The sequence below is a fragment of the Ammospiza nelsoni genome, chromosome 15 (genome assembly GCF_027579445.1).
Source record: "Ammospiza nelsoni isolate bAmmNel1 chromosome 15, bAmmNel1.pri, whole genome shotgun sequence".
Classification (NCBI taxonomy): Eukaryota; Metazoa; Chordata; class Aves; order Passeriformes; family Passerellidae; genus Ammospiza; species Ammospiza nelsoni.
This window is the reverse complement of record NC_080647.1, coordinates 4,255,500-4,276,931: the sequence shown is the minus strand read 5'-3', so window position 1 is coordinate 4,276,931 and position 21,432 is coordinate 4,255,500. Positions and strand designations below refer to the sequence as shown.

Genomic DNA, 21,432 nt, shown 5'->3' with positions numbered 1-21,432 from the left:
TGAAGCATTCATTAACCTGCTGTGACTTCATGGGTAAATTGCCATTTGTAAAGCATTCTGGAGTCCTCTGACTCCAGAGAACCACAACACAACTAAGTTTTAGTGCATTGTATTATTTTAGTAAGTGAATTTATGTCCTGTTTTTATTGTTTTGCCAGGCTACCAAAAAAACCAGTTTAGATATAGTCTAACTATATATATATATTTTCTAAACCCAAATTTAACAGCTGTTTGTTAGTAAATATATTAATTGCAACTGATATTATTGTTATGGTGATTACAATATTTATCCTCCAGAAGGTGCAAATAGAAGTCTCTCCCTTACCACACAAATATCTCCTGCTGCTGAAAGAATCAATGTGCAGGAATCCAGTTGAAATCTTTTGGGGACTCCTCTGAATTTTCTCTCTACCCAGTGGCTCAGCCTCGCTCCCCTGTTCTTTTCCCCTTCCTTCCTCAGCAGGAGAACCAGGATTTGGTTTTGGAGGACAGGAGCAGAAAGGCAGGGTTTGTGTTTGGAGGACAGGAATATTTCATGGCAGAAAGGAAGGATTTGAGTTTGGAGAACAGGAACATTTCATGGCACAGATAGGAATTTGGGTTTGCAGGACAGGAATATTTCATGGCAGAAAGAAGGATTTTGGATTTGAAGAACAGGAACATTCCATGGCACAAAGGCAGGATTTTGGGTTTGAACCCGGAACGTTTCATGGCAGAAAGACAGGATTTGGGTTTGGAGGACAGGAACATTTCATGGCACAAAGGCAGGATTTGGGTTTGGAGGACAGGAATATTTCATGGCAGAAAGAAGGATTTTGGGTATGGAGGACAGGAATATTTCATGGCAGAAAGAAGGATTTTGGGTTTGGAGGACAGGAATATTTCATGCCACAAAGGCAGGATTTTGGGTATGGAGGACAGGAATATTTCATGGCAGAAAGAAGGATTTTGGGTTTGGAGGACAGGAGCATTTCATGGCACAAAGGCAGGATTTTGGGTTTGAACCAGGAACGTTTCATGGCAGAAAGGAAGGATTTGGGTTTGAAGAACAGGAGCATTTCATGGCACAAAGGTCAGCCTTGGGCAGGGAATGGGGCAGGTGAGGAAGAGGAGGGAGGAGGAATTGCCTGTTTTCCCTGAGCTGCCCTGCTCCCCTGTGTGCTGGCAGTGTGATCATCTCCCATCATCACAAACTCCAGAGGATCCCCTCCCTCTGCCCCCAGCCCATTTCTCAGCTGCTCTCTTGTTTCTCCTCAGCACAAATTTGGGTACCCCCAACAGTACACAAATGTAGATTACAGTGGGTGATTTCCTGTCTCTGTTATCTCTCCCCTCAACAAGGGGGAGTGGAATGAAAACCTCAAAGGCCATTTTTATTTTTAGCTCAGCATGATAATTTTGAAAGCAGATTCAGTGGGTGAAAGCATCAGCTCTCTCAGGTAGAGAGATAAGTAAAGCCCCTTGTAACAAGGCCACAGTTTGATTGTTTTTGAACAAATGTGATATAGAGAAATCTTCAGGATAATAAATATATGAGTTAAAGAAGCAGAAGAACAAATAATATTTTCTTTTTTTACTTTTATTAATAATAATTAAGTATCTGAGTATAGCAGAGTGGAAGAACAGAACAATAAAGAAGCCTTGGAATCTTTCCATCTGAATAAATTATATATGTAGATGGAATAAATATCTTGAATTTGGCCACTGAGATTAGTAACACACATGAAACTATTCTAATCTCATTATCTCATAACCAACTATTCTTATCTCTTGCTTAGGAAACAAGTAAATAATGGGTGTTGAATATTTTCACAGCATCTCTGCAGCTCAGGGTTCTGTTCTCAGTGGTTTATCTGATTTCTTTACTTAGGAAAAGAAATTCTGATTCAAATGAAATTTTTGTATTTTTTTTTTTTATAAGTTATTTATAGAAGTTTCAGGTAAATGGGACTTTCTGCAAGATTTCCTCTGGGAGAGGAGCCTCAGATCTGCCTGTGGCCCCACAGAGGCTTTGGTGTCCTTTCATCTCCACTCCTGCAAGGCAGCAGCAGATCCTGGGGATCCCTGGAGCTCCAGGAACGTGGAGCTGACTAAAGAAGGCAGATAGGTGCCAGTGACCTGAATTTCACAGAGTTTGTGCTTTACAGTCTCTGACAGCACGACAAGACTGGTGTCTCCTGAGCCTCCCACATGTCTGCTACTTGTGAAAGTGGCCTTGTAGTAAGATGAAGTAAAGTTTTACTTTGGTAACAAGGAAAAAGCAATTTTCTTTTTTTCAAATGTCACAAAGTGGTAAGAAGTAACTGCTCAAAAAAATGTATATATAAGGTTGCTGAAAATGCAGGTAGGAGCCTTCCACATTGTCATTGTCAGCTTTGAATCTGCATGTAATTACAATTACACAAGGAAATTAATTTTAGATATAGGGAGACATTTATAGAAATTCCAGGGCGTGGGTGTTTCCATGTATAGTACCAGAAATCCTTTATAAAGGTTGGCATTTCAAGCTGCCAACAGGATTGTTCTCCCAAGAGAGCTTCTTTGGGGAGAAAATCAATCAAATGAAAGATGATAAATATGTGACAAAGGTCTGTAGTAATCCCAAATGTCCACACTTAATTACTGGTAATAATCTCTGTCTTAGTGATGAGTTGGTCAGGAGCTGAGATTTTTTCTTCTAATAAATTAATTACTGATAGACTTTAAAAGGTGTAATTATGTTTTATATGTTTCAACTACTAATATCAACAATTTTCTCTCCCTCTGTATTTACATAGATATTCTTCTTTGCTCTTTTCTATATTACAGCAACTAATAATCAGTTACAATAATCTATGAGTTGTTCAATGGTTAAATAATATTTTTCTTTTTCACACTGTTATAGAGTCTTTTTAAATTTCCCTGCTACAGACTATGCTTCAGTTAATGAGATTACATTATTCAATATCTTTGGAAATTAATGCTTGTTAATGCAGAAAAATTTGTGGTGTTGAAAGACTGACCTCTAGAAAAATGTGTTTTATTATCAGAAGCAAATTTCTCCCTAGTAAGTCTTTTTTCAGCCTAATATATGCAAGTTCACATCCCACTTATGAAATCCATCTGATCAAAAGGAATCTGGAGCCACAATCCAAGGTGATCACGTGGGGCAGAAGTGGATTTTGTGCATTTTCTTGGGAGGAAATAAATAACTGAGTTTTTATAGCAGTGAAAATTGGTAATTCAGGTGCTGGAAAGAGCAGCCAGAGCAGGTGAGGGAGGTTTATTTCAGCTGTGCCAGGGAACAGAGCGTGGGATGGGACCCATTTGGGGCAGGGAATAAGCCCTGGTTTGGAAACACTTTGCTTTTACTTTGGGAGCGTTTTCGGAAAAGGAAATTAAGGAATAGAATGGGAAGCACTCACTGAATTAGCAGTCCCACTTTTAGCTGCTAAAATTAGAAACCTTGGAAGTCAGAGGGATAAGAGAAGGAAAGCTTTGAGCCTTCTGGTAGAATAAATTCTATTTTTGTAACAGCAGCATGGGGAGTGCTGCTGTCAAAGTTCTTCTGCTCGCTTGGCCACACAATATTTTCCTGGGCTGTCCCCAGCATTTCCAGGGATGCTCAGACTGCTTCATTTGTGTTTGGCAGAGCATTTTCAGCACCAAAACAACCTCTCTGAAAGAGCTATTTTGCTTTAGCTGTGTGCTGTTAACACTTCCAGTCTGCTTTGAGAAAATGTGAGTATTTCTACAGGGTATTTTCAATATCTTTAAGTTCTCCAGGCTACATTTCAGCGTGCTCAGAGGAGAATTGAGGCATTTCTGGCTCTCAGGAAAGGCTGTTAGGGTTTTTGTACTCAGTCACTCAGTGGGGAGCTCTGCCTGTGCCTGGTTTCCACAAGGAGTGTCAGAGAACTCCTGCTTTTAGTGTAAGGGCACTTTTCATTATTTTTCATCAGATAAGGCCCCTTATTTGAGTGGGATGATCTTTGCAGCTCCCATTTGCTGGAATATCCCAGCTGAAGCACTGAAAGCTGATAACTGGTGCTGTGCTGGGCTCCCAGGGCCAAGGGGGCTCCTTGGAGGAGGAGGAGGTGGCAAAATGTGAATTTCTGAAGCTGCCTTAGAAACCCTGCTGGAAAAATGCACCCAGCAAACTTCCTGTGCTCTGAGCTCATCTGAGGCTCAGCATTATCTGTGAGCAAACATCTGCTGCAGGCACCAAGCAGTGGCACCAAACCACAAACTCTGCATTTGCTAAAATGATCACTTTCCTATTTGCTTACCCAGAAAGTCAAAGATTTTGTAGATTTCTGTATTTATAAACAAATACATGTGAATTTTACAACCTATCTGGGGGATGGTTTTTTTTGTAATTTTGTTTTTTGTGAATTTCATTTTTTGTGAATTTCAATATTTAGCTGAGGGGAAAATCTTCCATCATAAAACTTGTTTTAAAGTTACTTAAACTGTCTGAAGATTTTATTTTTAACCCCGAATCAGCTGCTGCTTACTCCACAAAGACAGGTTCATTTCCAAACCTCATAGGAATAACCAGTGTGGTAAATCAAGTTATTTAAAGCTATGTAAGAGTGATGTCAAAGAAAGTTTATCCTTCTGAAATTCTGTATTTTACATTGCAATATTTGCTCTTTGCATTCAAACTCCCCTTCAAATATTAACACTTTTGCAAACATTCAAACAAATTTTAACTCTCGTATTTTAAAGAGCTTTGGTCACACTCAGAGAGCATCTGAAATTCGTTTGTGAGTGCAAATGCAAGTTGTTTTAAGCATGATCTTCATTTTAAAAAACTCTTAGCTGGAAATTGAAATAAATGTTCCATTTCCTTTGCTTTAGAGTTGCAGAATGACTGTGGTTTACCTCTGTCATTTTTTCACTGCGCTCAGAGCACCAAGGAAGTCTGGTCTTTGTGCTTAATGCTCTTTATTTTTCTTCTACAGAGACCAGGGGATCCAGTCAGTGGAGATACTGAAAGGTAATTACTTCTTTTATTCTGTATTTAAATATATACACAGTTATATTTGTGGATGAAACTGCATTCTTTACTTTTAGAGACTTTGTTGGAGTATTTGAGGAATACATTTTCAGGGTTTAGACATATCAGTGCTGATATCATTTAGCAAATGTTCATTTGCCAACATCAAATGTAAATAGAAATTACAAAGGTTTAAAAAATTCTTCAGATAAAGGAATTATAAAATATTTGTAGAGGGGAAAAATTCTACTGTTATGTTGCCCAATCTACTTTTTTACTTTAGAAATTCAGTATTTCAGACTCACTCCGAGGATGAAAAAAGTAATGTGTGTCTAACACAATTTTCATAACCAACAGGCAGAATGTTTCCATAAACATCTTTCAATGAACATCTACCTCTAATTCAGTCTGTACAAAATTACTGCTTATATTTGTGGTTTGGAGTACACAGATATTAAGAATGGGGTCTTCAGTTTGGTCTTTAGGTCTGACTTGAATCAATTTATTCTAATGAAGAAAACAGTGTTTTTGTCTGTCATTTCTTTGCTGTGTATCTGATGAAGTATCTTCATATTCATGTTGCATGCAAAAGTCACAGTTAAAGAAATGTTTGAAGCAACAGCTATTTTGTATCATCATATATTCTAATTAAGTTTAGTTGTAATCTATGATAATTATTCTTTTTATGTTTTTTCATCCTGTATATGGCCTAAACCCATTTAAGAAGCGGAATAATTAATTAGATTTAGAGCGCTTTGACCAATCTAAAGGATTTATGACTGCTGGTGATTCCTTCAGTGCTGTAAACATCCCAGAATTCAGCTAAAAGTCTGAGGTGTGACACTATCAGCTGCTGACCACCTCACACTCGATTTTCAGGGCAGGCAGCATTTTTACCTCTTTATGTGTGTTTTAAACATCACAATGCAGTTGAAAGGCAGCTGTGGTGGTGCCCATTGGCTGCTGTTTTCCTGGTGTGCTGTGCATGGTTAAAATGGCATTATTAACCCAATGAGCAGAGATTAAAGTGAAATACAGATGAAATTCCACCTCATCTGACAACAGCCAGTCCTGTCTCTCCAGTGCCAGCACTTCATCACCTCAGCAAAGAGTGGAGGTTTGCCTTTATAGGAGATTAAACATATAAATATTTCAATATTAATATTTTGTTCCACTTCACAGCCTCCCTCCTGTGCAGGGTTACCTGGTGGGAGAGCGAGTTATTCTTGATCTCTTTTGAATTAAAACTTCATGTCACATTTTGCCTTCACCTCTTACGCCTGAGTGTTCAAAACCTGCTGTTTTCTGTAAATCTGACTGTTTTTATTTAGCCTTCCATCCTCTTTAAAGGTTCTCCTGTCCTGTTGTTCTCTCCCACCTGTTTCTCTCATTTTCAGCCTGGCTGTGCCCTCCCTGGGCTCCTTCCTGCCTGACTCTGTGCATCAGAGAGAGACCCCCCACCCTCCCCAGAGCAGCCATGTCTCCATCACCATTTCATTTCCTCCTCCACATCCCCATTTTGGTTCAGAGGAGTTTGTTTTTCTCCTGAGCAATTTTGTTTTTCCCATAGCAAAGGGCTCCTGGTTTTTCCCAGCAGGTTGCACAGGCCCAGCTTGGCAGGGACATTTCAATCCAGATGGAACATCCCTGGTGGACAGGACAGGGCACCTGCCAAGAAATACTTTCCAGGGACATATGACTTGTGAGAATTTTGGCAAACTTTCACAGCAAAAGGCTATGCTTTTCTATTCTTTTGTAGAAGAATCCTTCTCCTACACATTTTAGATTTCAGGCCCAAAACATGACCATATTACGTCTTTTCAATATGTTGAAAAATATTTCAAGAGGCAGAATTATATCACCTTCCTAATAACCTTATTTAAAGTTATTTAAATAACTTAAAACGAAATAAAAACCAATTTTCAGATATTTATCCCCTAGAGTTAAACTTTGGCAACCAGGAGACAAACTGTGTAGATAGACTGACATATTTGGGTGAAATATCGTTACCTTCCATGAGTGAAAGAGGGGAAATTTAGGTTGCATATACAGAAATTCTTCCTCTGATGGAGGGGAGGCCCTGGCACAGGTGCCCAGAGCAGCTGTGGCTGCCCCTGGATCCCTGGCAGTGCCCAAGGCCAGGCTGGACAGGGCTGGGAGCCCCTGGGACAGTGGGAGGTGTCCCTGTGAACAGAACCACACAAGGGGAGACAGGCAGAAAAGCTGCGTCAACCACACAAGGCACAGCTGCTGCTTGGATGAACATTTCGCTGAATTTTTCTTTATTTTTTATATGAAAACACTGCTCAAGTTCTTTCTCATAACACATTTTGTCTTTGTAAATAATCCTTAAAGATTGTTTTCGTCTCGGTCATGGCGGTGTGCTTTGGAAATTACTTTTTGTAGTTGTGGTTAATGCTGGAGAGATAAGAAGAGATAAACATTTTAAAAATTACTTTCAGACTTGACATTTTGCTGTCAGTATTGCAGGTTCAGATGCACCTGTGCTACAGAGATTTACAGGTGCACCTGAGTTGCTCGAAGCATCAACAGCCCAGAGCAGAGAGCTGAGCCAGGGATTTCAAACCTCACTACAAAATACTCAATAATTAATCTGCAGTGAGAATTTCCCTGTTGTAACAGGAATATATTATATAAGAGATGGAAGTTCTAGTAACCTACATGTAAATCATGGATCCAGATGAGGTGATAAAAAATGCATTCCTGTGACCAGGTAGATAAATCCAAAATGCTACATGTGTGTATTAGTCCAAGTTCTGAAAATGGATAAAAATTACAAATCTGACCCTGATTCAGTGTCCTATTTCCATTATGGCCAATTCTGTTTGCACAGGACAAGGAAAGGCCTCTGGTGCTGCTGCCCTGCCTTGATCTCCAGTCTTTACAGAAATCACATATATCAGAGATGGTATCTTTGCATTTTAAAGTGTCAATTCTTGGTATCTGTGGCATCCTGTAGCAAAGTCTTACAGAATTTGGTGCTGCAGGATGCTGTGGTTATATTTAGAGATTCACAGAGTGTCTGTAATCACTATGTAATCAGTTTGGGTTTTTTCCCTGTGGTTATTTGACATCTTTCTTCTGTTTGTTCTAGATATGCAAGTTCTGCCATTGACCATCCAGGAAACACATCCATGAGGAAGGTAATGATTTATAAATGTGCTTGAAATAAGCAAAATACTCCTCAACTGTTCAATTAATTGCCATATTTTTAAAAGACACCTTAGATATCCCAAACCTTGATATTTGCCTATGTTATGAAAGAGCTGAAAACAAAAATCTAGGAATAATTTCCATATTGAGGAAACTGGCTGCTGCAACCACAGCCTGAAATGCTTTTAGTTAAGGTTGGGAACTTGGGAATTCAATTAAGTTTGGGAACCTTGGAGTGTGTTCCAAGTATGTGATGGTTTGGGGAGGAGAATCACACACCACATTGGGCTGGAAGGCACCTCTGGAGGGAGGCTTACCCTGAAGGTAAAGAAAGCTTTTAAAACTCTTAGAGTATTTAAATAGTACCAATACTATGATAGGGAGATGGAGGATTAAGATTTTCCAATATTTTTTATGGTACCAACTTTGAGGTGCTCCATTTTCAATGGAAAATAGCTGTAAAAAAAGCCTTTTTTTATAATTTAGCTTTTGTAATTATTTCATAGAAAGGAAAAACAACAGAACCTTCATTTGTAAAATGTCAGTTCTTCATTCTGACTTGGCACTTTTTACACTGATTGGGTTGGACAGGGCTTGGAGCACCCTGGGACAGAGGAAGGTGTCCCTGCCATGGCAGAGGGGATGGGATGAGCTTTAAGGTCCCTCTCAAACCTTTCTGTGGCTGTGATGACTCAGTTCTAAACAATTTCCCCTAAAAACTCCTTAGGTGAAAACCAATGGAGGTACAAGCAACCAGTTTTACTTTTCATTGAGTGTTTCTGTGCCAGCACTTCTCCTACCCCCTGATTACACTGAGAACTCCTTCATTTACCTTCAGGAGCATCAATTCAATTCTAGCAGTTTTTAAATTTCGTTTTTCCCTGTGCTGGCTTTGGGTGGGGTGGCAGGGTGGGCACTCTCAGGCTGTGGCCTCGTGGTGTGGTTTTGAGATAAGAATTGAAACACTGACGGCCCCAGTGAGTTCTCCATCCTCTGTCTGTCTCCCATAGCAACTCTGAGTCATTTGGAGTTGTGAGTTCTGTTTCCTTGCAGTGTTTGCCACCAAGTTAATTATATTACAGTGGTTCTTTTATCTCTCAGAGTGTGGAGTTTGAATTTTTACCTTAGCAGTGCTAATTAACTACTGATTCCCAAGGTATTGCAAACCTCTCACTTTCCCTAGTTTCCTTGGTTTGAATACATTCTATGTGTGCATAAACAAAACAGGAAAAATAATTAGCCACGCATTTTAGAAGAAAGATATTTTTTATTTCAGAAAAATATTTTGAGCTCTCCCTTGATTTGTTGTGCTGTTTCTTTCATTTCATCCTGTAAGCATGTGCACTGTTATGGAAGTGAACAATCTGTCTTTTCTATTGTTTATAAACACTGGGTTTAAAATTTCCCATAATTTGACAGAGTTTCTGCTGCTAAAGGGAAGATAGATGGCAAAAAGTAGTGTTTGCATCTGTGTACAGATTGTGTCACACTCTGAGTTCCTGACTGAGGTTAAATAAATACATTTTTACTTTGCAATGGTGCTGTCCTTCCAGGAAGAATAATTAGCTAAGTGTTTTAGAAGAAAGATATGTTTTATTTCAGAAAGATATTTTCAGCTCTCCCTTGATTTGTTGTGCTGTTTCTTTCATTATTTTTAAAAGTTTGGTATTAAAAGATGAATACCAGTTTCTGGTGAGTATCCCCTCCAGATGCTTCATTTGTCTTGCAGTTCATAAATTCACCCACATTTCATTACAGGGTTTTATTCCATCCCTACATTTCTCCAGTCTAAATTTGGGGGAAAATGTGGTGATGTCTTTATCAGAACACACCTGCTTTGCCCTGATGCATTTCCCTGGGCAGAGGAACATTGAGCAGGTTGTTCCAGCCCCAGAACTCCAGCTGACCCAGCAGGGCAGATCAGTATTGGGATTTGCAGCCCATCCCCAAACCCCCCAGAGCTGCTGTGCACATTTCATACCTTCTCTCAGAGAATTTTCGTTTCATTTTCTGGATTTTGCCACATTTCCTCCAGCACAGAGCATTCATCTTTGCCTTCTCTGAATGAAGGGACACGTTTGCAGAGATGAAGTGAACTGAGGCAGATGTGCTGAGTTAGGGGATGCTGTCCCATCCCTCACTGAGCATCCCTGGCACAATTGTCACATTTTCTGGGACATTCCTGGTGCTGAGTTAGGGGATGCTGCCCCATCCCTCACTGAGCATCCCTGGCACAACTGTCACATTTTCTGGGACATTCCTGTCCTGGGGCTGGCTGGGAGAGCAGGCTGAGGTCAGGGGAGCACAGGGAGCTGCTGATCCCTGCAGTCCCCACAAAGCCTTCCCCTTGTGAAGTGCTAAATCAGGGTTACAGACAGGGCTGGCCAAACCCACTCCTCCCTTTGCTGCTTTCATTTAAAATCAACCTTTGTCTCTCTGGAGCTGGAGTCTTGTTTGCACCTGATTATTTTATAGGGTTCTTAAGTATTTGTTCATTGGAGGCAAATCCTTACCAGTTTTTGAGTACTATGCCTGGTTTTAGGTTTAAATAAAGACCTGATTTTAGGGTTCTTTTTCCCCCCCAACATTAAAATCAATTTTTTAATGCTGCCACAAAATGAAAGGAATATTTTTGTTTTTCTCCTGGGACTTATTCTGTCAACCACCAACCCAAAAAACTTGTTTCTGTGGTGGGAAGTGTGACTTAGACAAGTCATTAAGCACAGGATTTTGTGTATAATGCTTGTGGTGAATATTTCTTTTTGAATGTATATTTTTATAATTATATCCTTGATGCAGCAAACTTCAAATACCAGTCAGTTCATCAGCTCCTTCATGGGAGTTTATATCTTTAGTTTTCAAACCTCTGCACAGTTTTCATGCAAAGAATCCTTGATGCTTTCATTGCAATTGTAATTAATATTTTTAAAGGTATTTTAATTTGCAGATTTAGCAGAGTGTTGTTTTCTTCATGATGTTGAGGAAAGTTGTAAGAGGAAAATGACAGGAGGGAGATTCTGTGATCACTGATGCTGTGATAACCCTGGAGAGGGGAGTGAATGAAAGCTCTTACATCTTACTGCTCTTACTTGCACTGGTGTTTCATAATTTATTTATTTTTTTCCTTACAGTCATTCCATTACGCTTCCCTCAGGGTAAAAAGCAGGAAATGGTCAAAAGGTAACTTCTTCCAGTTAACATTCTGAAACCAGAAAATGAGGCTCCTTCTCTGAGAATAAAAAAGTGATCTGTAACAAAAGTTCAACTTGATTGAAATATTTCTAAATTTGATAGTAAGCAATAAAGGAAAATACCAAATTAGAATACTAAAAGAAATGTTTTATGGGTATAGTATTTCTTGGGTGGGTGGAAAAATTTCCTCTTCCTTAGGAAGAAGGCAAAGAGCATCTATGAACAAATTGATGAGAATTTGCCTGTGGAACACTGCAGAGCAAAGGATGGTGTTTTATATTCTCTAAATTTCTACCCTGTTTCACAGCTGTAGGACAAATTTAATTCTTGTAGCATCATAAACTTGATTTTTCACAGAAAAAAGGGAATTAAGGGAATTTCCCACTGAGTTTTCTTCAGGAAAATAAATTAAACCATATTTATTAAAAACCTGGTTTTATTAATATTTACAAGGCAATCTAAGCTTTTTAATTAGGATTCATTGAAATAACACCAAGAAAAAGAACAATAACCCTATTCCTGGTGCTGTGCCTTTAACAGGATTCTGTAAAGTTACCATATTGTTGCTCACTTGAGGATAAAAATCATGTAAGCATGTGCATTGTTATGAAAGTGAGCAATCTTTCTTTTTTATTGTTTATAAAAATTGGGATTAAAATTTCCCATAATTTGACAAAGCTTCTGCTGCTAAAGGGAAGATATATGGCAATAAGTAGTGTTTGCATCTGTGTACAGATTGTGTCACACTCTGAGTTCCTGACTGAGGCTAAATAAATTCATTTTTACTTTGTAATGGCGCTGTCCATCTTAATCAGAAAAAAAATGCAGCCCTTAGAGGAATTAACCCTCTGGAGATTAAATAAAGAATTGCATAAAGCAGGCAGTTTTCATTGTGGTCATGGGGAAACCAAACTCACAGGGCACTGCTGAATTTGGAAATTGTTCATTGTGAGTCTGGGAGGGTTTGGCTGGGAGGGGCATGTTTGAACTCCTATGTTCATTGAAGAATGAACATTTTCATTGCATTGGAACTGGAACGTTCCCTGTGTCTGTCCCAGGGGGGTCCCTGTCCAGCGTGAGCCGCAGGCGAATCTCCTGCAAGGACCTGGGCCACGGCGACTGCGAGGGCTGGCTCTGGAAGAAAAAGGATGCCAAGGGGTATTTCACCCAGAAATGGAAAAAGTACTGGTTCATCCTGAAGGATTCCTCCTTGTACTGGTACACAAACCAGAATGTAAGTACGGGCCATGCTTGGAGAAAGTCAAAATGAATCCTTAAGTTTTATAATTCTTTTAAAGTCTATTTTCACTGCGTGCTCAGGTGATCTGCCACATTAATTGCCAGGTCTGGGGCGCTCTGGCTGGAAATATTTCCACTGAAATTCTTTATTAAAGTCACCAAGTCCATGTTCAAGGTTAATAAAATAGCAGATGCTCATGGCAGTCTTTAAGAAATGAGTATGTCTGTAGTTAATCCTTCTCCACAGATTTATTTGGACTAACACAATGTTCACACTCAGCTCTCCCCAGTTTCTCTTGTGAGGGGGGATGTGTAAAGTGCAACCATTTGTGTTAATTAAGCATTCTGTGAAGCAGATGTGAAAATCTGAATTTGTAAATCTCTTTATCCAGAAGTTATTTTTATATCAATGTTCCTCTTGCTTTTTGCTGAATTAGTCTGGAGTTTGCAGTTTCTCATGTGCAAAATGCTGCTCTTGGTGAAATTTTCCTGAAAACCAATGGGCCTATGCTGGTGCAATCTGCATAAATGTAGGGAAATAACAGAGAGGAGAAGCCCAAAATGGTTCAGTGATGCTCTTCCCCTTGTGAGCAGCAGCCCCAGTGCTTGGGCTGAACTCTGCAGCCTGCTTTGGTTACTGAGCTTTCACTCCACCTCTCCCATTCCCTCCAGAGGAGGTGTTCAGCAGCAAAATTGCCCTCAGTTTTTGTGGGTTTTGTAGCCCAAGAGGGGTTCAGGCTGTGGGTGATGAAGGGATTTTGTGGGGTTTGACATTTCCCATGCCAGATAGGGGCACTGTCTGTGTCCCCCTGGCTCTCAGGCTGTGCCTCAAACCAAGCCATAACTCACTGTGCCCTTGCTGACACCTTTCAAAACCTGCCTGGTGTTAATTTAATGTCTCTCTGCTTTTCCTCCTGAATTGCTTCAAAAGAAGCAGAAAGTGACAGGATGCATTTCCTGGTTATTTCCTCCCCATTTAATCAGAGGTGACCTCAGCAAGGAAGCTCCTCAGGGGCTGGGGTGTGACAGCTGTGACTTTCAGGAGAGACAGCCACCAAAGAGCTGTAAAATCAGATTTATGGGGAAGAATCTGAGAGCTCTCCTCTGTTTAGGGGCTGTGTTTGGGGCTGAAAGGTTTCCTGTGATCTTAAGCAAAAGGGATTTGGGATGGCTGATCCTCCTCTGAGAAATTACCAGTTTAGTTACCTCACAGAGGTTATTTACATTGAATTGAATCCATTCCATAGGAAAAACAGTTTGTGCAAAATACATTCAGTACCTCCTTTGACTGGGTAGTAGTTCTTTGTGTAAACCCCAAACAGCAGCTGCTCTTTTCTCTTTTCTTTAATTCTATATTCATTGTCAACATTTTATTTTTCCTCATTCAATAGGATGAAAAAGCAGAAGGATTCATTAGTTTACCTGAATTCAGGATAGACAGAGCAATTGAATGCAGACGAAAACAGTAAGTAATGTGTCAATTATATTCACAAAGGATTGCTCTTGGAGGTTTGCTATACTGAACACTTGCAAAATCCAAAGAAAGAAGTTACAGAGAAAAAAAACCTTGAAAACTGTAAATATAACATCATAGATCCACTTAAGCTTTAGTATTTCTCTTCATTATAAAAGATGCAATGTAATGCAAATTCCATTTACTGGATTAAAATGAATTGAATAATTCTTTAGCCATCTTGCCTGATAGTCCAGTTACAGCTTAAGCTAAATAAGTAAATCAAAAAGCAATGAATACTTTAGTAAAGAGATAAAACTTTTTCAGGCTCAGTAAGGCAGTATTTTCCCATAGGAAATAGCATAACAAATATCATAGCAGGGAATGGTGAATATAATCTTAATTTTCTCTTTTATGGGGGAAGCTTTTCATACCCAATATTGTGTTGCTCTCAGCTGCTAAAATATTTAGGTTCCATATGCAAAATGAACTCTGCATTATTGCTTATGTGCATATTGCTATTGTTACATTCCACTCCACTAAAAAGCATATTATAATCTTTGCACAATTAAAGAATATTTAATAACAGACACTCATTGGAAACTGCTCCAAACAATGTTGGGATTGCAATCAACAGGTTTAACAGAACAATTCCAATGCTTTGAGAGCGGTACTTTGCTGGTATCTCCTGAATTATTTGCATTTGTCTTCTGAATGCTTTCCTGCTTTTAACTAAGCATCCTGGGTTTTTCCTCTGCTTTCCCAACGATTGAATGCAGTTTTGGTCTGAGGAAACAAGTCCTACAACTGTGAGCACAGTACAATAGAAATATTGAAGGTATGAATTACAATAGAGGCTGCTCATCAGAAAATCAAACCTCTTCAGTTGCCTGTTCTTGTCTGTGGATATTATTACTGTGTCAGAGAAGTACAAGACAGTGCAATTTACACTTCTATTTCTCCTTTCAGCTGAGGGTATCACTGTAGAAATTAAACATGAGCTGAGCACTATAAATACCTCAGAGCCATGAGTAGATATTTATAATGATATTGAACAAAAATACAGGGAAAATAATACCCTTTTCTTAGAATCTAAAGCACTTAACAGATTTCAGTGAATTAACCAAGATCAAACAGAAGGTCATTGTGCACAGCTACAAATAGCTTCCAGAGCTTTCCTCAAAGCATGAGAACACAATCCCTCAGAACTCAGCTTAGGGAAGGATTTCTGTAGGGTGTGTGCACAGGGAAAAGTCCGATTAACTGAAACTTTGCACACGACTGAAAGCTAAGAACCTCCAGGCTTTGAATCCTCTCAAAAAGGGGCAGGTCCAGAGGTAAAAGTATAATGAAGATGTTCATAGTATAGTCCCTTTTTTCCTGAGCTTAATTTCTGTTTGACTTCTTCCTTCACGGACTACCATTTATGTATTTCCCCCATCACAAGAGCTGCACCTGACCTTAGCCACTCTTTTACCTGGAAGTGAGTGCAGTGAAATTCAGAATATTCAACACGCGGGAGTGGGGGCCAACCCACAGCCCCTGTGAGCACACCTGGAAAACTCTTACCTGTCCTCTTCTGTTGTCCTTCAAGGCCAGGAGTGAGCATCATCCATTGCCTGATCCCAGAGAAAAGCCAAAACCACAATGTCAGTTTTCCCTCAGCTTTCCCCAGTGCAGAACTAGGAACATTTTGGACCTCAGTTTGGATTTCCCCTCAGATCTCTGCTATTTTCAGAGCTATTGATGTGAAATGTTCAAACCCTTTTGAAACTAAAGGATGTGAAGACTTACTGGGATAATTAATGGGTTTCTCTCTCCCACTGTTCTGTTGGAGGGGGAGCTCTGCTCCTGATGTCCATGGCCCACAGTGATGGAACAGCCTCAAGAAAGCTTTCACAAGAATATAGATAATTGAATGCATTATTTGGTATGGTTTGATGATGTGCCTCACTAATGCATTTAATGAAGGTACCCTGATTATTTCAGGGGCCCTGGCATTATCTCAGGCTGCTCCAGCTCTCCAGGCTATAGCTGGACAGGCAGTGACCTTGTCCCTGTGAAAGGAGCCTCTCTGCACTGCCACTGAAAACCTTCCCACTGCTTTCAGGCAACACCTGCATCCTCCTGATTAAAAGTGATCACAGAGTAGGAGAAATTATAGTTATTTGAGTTTGTGTGCCGCGGCATGACAGGAATATCGTTTTATTTTCACAGATACTGATAATTATAATGCCCCATGATGATGCTGATCCCCAAGTATAAAGATTAATTGAGCCACAGGTGTAATTAATCCTTATCAACTGGTGCCTTGCCTGAACCTTCAGCAATTTCCACCTAGTGAAAATTTTCATTGCCTAGTTAATGCAAATTTGGGTCTTAAATTTATCAAGGATATGTCACAGTGTTGGCACTTCATGTTGGAAGTGTGCAGTCAGAGCTCTTTACAAATGTCATTGTAGTACAGGCAGACAGGAAGGTACAGCTTAAATGTTGCTGCAGTTTCATAATTTTATTATTTCTGAAAAGAATTTGACAGTCTGCAGACAGCAAAGCCCCCTTGGGCCACCAGTGGGAAGAAACTTCTGGGTTGTGTGAACTGGAGTGCAGCCAATGGATGGAGAGGGATTATTCTTTAACTGGCACTCCCTACCCCACATCTTGATTACTGCAGCCAGTCTGGGCCCTCCAAACCAAGCCAAATGTAAATATATAGATATAATTCCTCTAAATTATTCCCATTTATACATCTCAAATTGTTCCCCTGGAGACTGCAGTTCCTAATGCTAGAAATGTATCTAAACACTTCCCTAATAATAATCTTAGTGACACTGCTGGGAGATGAAGATGGATTTATTGTTTTGCAGTCCTCACAGAGAACTGCAGCACATTTAAATCACAAGTTTGCACAGAACTGGGATCTCCACTTCATAGCAATAAAGATCTCTGGTCTGCAGCCTGCAGATGTGCAACAGTGCAATGCACGATTGCAGCTTTAATGTTCACTGCCTCAGGAAAGGATCTCAATATCAGACAGAAAGAGCTCAAGGAACACTCACACAGTAACCAATTAGAGCTGTTTGCAGGGACCTGGCATGTGGGAACTCTTTGCAAAAACAGCCAGACCTGCAGCATTTCCCTGATTTACCCTGACAAAATTCCTGCTCTTTCTGGCACCTTCACAAGTTCTGTAACAGCTGAGGCAGGAGCCTGCAGGCAGTGCCTGACCTGTTGCACACTCCTGATTTCACCTCTCTGTGCCTTAACTGAGGCAGGGTCCTGCAAGATGTAAAATATTCCAATAATCACAGGATCACAGCCTTGTTTGGGTTGAAAGGGACCTTAAAGATCATCCCATTCCACCCCTACAGTGGGCAGGGCCACCTTCCACTCGAAAATGATCCACTAATCATAGATTTTATCACATTACAGGAGCACAGAGGAGCCAAATTACACTCTGTTTATCACACTAACTTCCACCCATTAACACTGAAACCCCAATACTGGCATTTAAATGCCTGTATGTGTTTAAATTTCCTGTCTAGGAAAATAATCCTATTTACAAGCAGAAACTCCATCATGTGATATTGTCTCAGGATTAGCCAAGAGGATTAGGATCTTTAGATCCAGCACCTAATCCTCTCCAATCTGAGCCAATCCCACTGGAGATGGTTGGGCAAGTGGAGCAGGACAAGGTGCAGATGCTGCAGAGAGTTCAGACCAACAGCAGAACAACGCAGGAATGTTTATTTAGTCATGATTTTCTATTTTCAGCATCAAAAATGTAGTAGTGTAAGGAATTTCTGTTGAAGGTACAGTGTTTGCTCATCTCTGTGTAATTAAAGATGTGCCATGTACTGCTCTGATTCAGACACACAAAACTGTTCCACCTTTGTCACCCACAGCTGTTTGCAGAGAACCAGTGGGAGTTGCTGGTACTCAGTTGACATAGAGGGATTAAAAAGAAGACTAAGAATGATAAGAATTCTTGACACTAAAACCATATCATACCAATCAGTTAAAAGAAAGCATAAATTTGATCAGAGCATACATAAAACTGCATTTATGTAATGATCAGAAGAGAGATAATTAACAAGCCTGTGCCATCTAGTGGGCACCAGGGATCCCTGTGTGGGGATTCACAGCCACTCACCGCTTTTATTTACAAGCACCAGCAGCCAGGGCAGTGAGGCTCTGCAGTGGAAATTATCACTGTCCAGATCCCAAAACAATGCTTAAATACCTCCACAGCCTCCTTTTGTGGAATTTAATATTTAATGATAACCCTCTGTGCAAAGATAACGTCGCCTCTGATATCCCTAATCTCATGAAAAAGGAAACTGCACAGAAATACAGAATTCTGCTGTAGGGTTTTTGTTAGGAAAGCTGTTGCTGGATGCATTTGTATTAATTATATATATTAAAAAATCACTCTACCCAGGTGAAGCTTCTTCAGCTTTCATCTTGTCTTTGAAAACTGCAATAAGTCATAGTAATTAATAAAACACTCATTTGCATTTCAGCCATTAATAGTGGAAACATTGCATCACAGGTTCTTCATAATTCCACGTGTAATGATTCCTAATCTAATTCTTACATCTGGTAATTACCATATAAATGTCAGTATTTTAACATAAATGTTACGAATGATAGTGTGGCATTTTTTTAGCATTTGCCAGCTAATCAAATTAATAGTCTTTAATGCTGGGACCTTCTGGTTTCCTTGATAGCAAAACCCCTTTTCATTATACCCTCACAAAAAATTATAAAAACTGTGATTGTTGTTCTTAGCAGTTTTCAACTGCTCAGCTGAGCGAGATCTCAGGGATTGGACCACATAAAAGCATTAATAAAAAGCATTTATGTGAACTATAATCACCTATGCCATCTGATTATTATCTATAATTCCAGTGATTTCTAGCTCAACTTGGCAGCCCTCTGCCTTTCTTTTTGTAGAACATAAAACTGTCATCAAATACATGAGAAGAGGTGGGGGGGATCAAACATTTATTCCTTTAGTTGATCTTTGGAATACAACTAAGATGTACTTGAATATACTCAATAAGACTTTCAAATTAACCCAAGGAGATTTTAGACATAGAACATCAGTGGTTATCAAAAGGATTTATATTTTTAAGTCATTCAAGTGCTTTTGAAATTTTTGTAAAGTATGAGGCTCACAAATGTAGATGAAATCAGACTGGGGGGAATCCATTGATAAAGTTAGGCAGCAAAATTCAGACTGAAGATGACAAATGCCTGTGAAACCTGAAGAATCATAGAGCAGGACAGTCTGGTGAATTTGTAGACAAGATGTTTGAAAGAAAAGGCGTTTTTTATTCTTTGTGCTCTTTTTTATAGTGCCTTCAAAGCATGTCACCCCAAAATAAAGAGCTTCTACTTTGCAACCGACTGCCTTGAGGAGATGAACAGGTGAGTTGTGTGTCCCCTTTGTTGTGGGATGTTCTTTATCCTGCTGCTTCAATATTTCATCTGACACAGGAATATCCTCCTGGAGCCTGATGGAATGCTGACTCATGGTGTTCTCAGGAATTCATTTTCCATTAATTTCAGTACATACATTGCATTCTGTGGCTCAATTTGCTGACATTTCCTGCCACGACATGTCTCAGTTCTGCAGAGGAAAGTTACTTGTGTTGGTCTCATCTGTGTTAAGTAGAAATTTTTCTCTTATTGATGGACTTAAGGTTCATCACCCTTGTGCAGTTTTGTGGGTGAAGGCTGGAAGTCTCAGTGGGATCAGTGTTTCTGGTTTATTAAACAGTGCACCTACACCAAAGCTTGTACAGAGAACACCCAGGTGGTGGGGGGTGTGTGTATATACATGTATATGTATATATACATATATATATTCCCCTCATAATGCCAAGAACACACCCCAACAACACAGAAAATCAGCATTAACTAATTTTATTCACCACATCACTGTCCCAACACAGAGCAGAGGCAAGCAAAATTCCATTTTTGGTGTTGTAGTGAGTTCTAGATGTCCTTGGATGTGCTGGGGGGACATTCCAAACTTCTGACTGGACAAGGCTCTGGACAGCCTGATCCAACATTAAAGCTGGCCCTGCTGGGGGTGGCTGTGGGAACAGGCACCTCCTGGGAGCTCTTCCAGCCCAAATTGCTCCGTGCTTCTCCTTTGTGATTCAGGGGTGAAGGTGGGACAGGGCCTTAGATCCCAAAAGGCAGGGTCAGATGTCCTCCCTCCTCCTGTTACCTCAGAAATTTGTTTATTCCCAGCTGAGGTGGAAAGCACAAGGACACCTGGGACAAGGTCACATCCTGGGAAGTCTGAAATCTTTCCTGGCACAGATAACTGAAACTTTGAGATGTTCTCACTTACAGTTGTCCTTAATGTTTGCCAGCTTGGGAAGACAAATATGGATGGGGTTTTTCCTTTGGGATATTAAGGCCTAAAAACCATTGTTGAATTAACATTTATATTCTGTGGCTTACATGGCTCTTCAGGTATGTTGGGCTGTGAGCCTGGCTGGGGTGAAATGTGGAGAGCTGTTCATCCTGCACTGAGGAGGGGGGTGAGCCTCACTTATCAGCAGTGGGATACATTCAGGGTTTAAGTTTGCTGAAAAATATTTTTTGAAGGTTGTTAATGTTCCATTGCTCAGTTCTGTGGGGTGGTTCAGGTTTGTTGAAGTGAGGGTGTTTTGCTGGTTTAGCACTGCCTGGTCTCCCTTGATTTCAGCTGCTGGGGTAGCTCTCGTTTGTTGAAGTGCCATTGATCATATCTATAAATTATACATAAAATGTTCTCAAGGAAAAGCAGGAAGTCTTGACACACATTCAATGAGCTGCTTTTACAACATCCATTGATTTTTCCATGGGGAGCCCAGGAAGCTGCAATGAGGCCTTGGAGCACAGGAGCAGCTGGGAAGGTGCCAGCGTGTCCTTCCATACCACACTATCCTAAACATCATTGACTTTGGAATTTACAAGAGCCTTTTCCCTGAATTTTTGGGAAGAAGACAAAGGGTGAGCTTCTACTTGAAGTGTTTTGTGCAGTATTTTCCCTTCAGCAATTCTGTCCCTGCAGAGCAATTGGGATTCACTCCCCACCCCAATGATGGATAACTCTGCTACCTCTGACATCCCTGGGCACCCTGCAGCTCTTACAGCTTTCCTGGAATTCCTTCTCCCAGAGCTCCTGGGTGAAATTTGAAATGAGGAACAAGATTCATAGATGAAAAATGTGCTTAAAATACTGATTCCACAAATCTCTCTCTTCCCAGCAAATTGCTAGCCTGATAATGTGAGGAAATAGAGCAAATATTTTACATGGTATCTCTCACTCCTGTTTGCAGCACAGAATTTAGGTGGATTTTCCCTGCTGATGGAAGGGGAGATCCCTCAT

At 40.1% G+C, this 21,432-nt stretch overlaps 1 protein-coding gene across 1 annotated transcript in view; it reads left to right on the top strand.

Annotated features, from left to right (window-relative positions):
- Window positions 1-21,432, top strand: part of LOC132079983 (connector enhancer of kinase suppressor of ras 2-like) — a 166,626-nt gene that overhangs the window by 133,217 nt on the left and 11,977 nt on the right. The window contains exons 15-20 of the mRNA XM_059482922.1: window positions 4,947-4,981; window positions 8,097-8,145; window positions 11,287-11,335; window positions 12,406-12,581; window positions 13,978-14,051; window positions 19,401-19,472. Of these exons, the coding sequence (XP_059338905.1) occupies window positions 4,947-4,981; window positions 8,097-8,145; window positions 11,287-11,335; window positions 12,406-12,581; window positions 13,978-14,051; window positions 19,401-19,472 (455 nt within the window). The remainder of the gene's footprint in view (window positions 1-4,946; window positions 4,982-8,096; window positions 8,146-11,286; window positions 11,336-12,405; window positions 12,582-13,977; window positions 14,052-19,400; window positions 19,473-21,432) is intronic.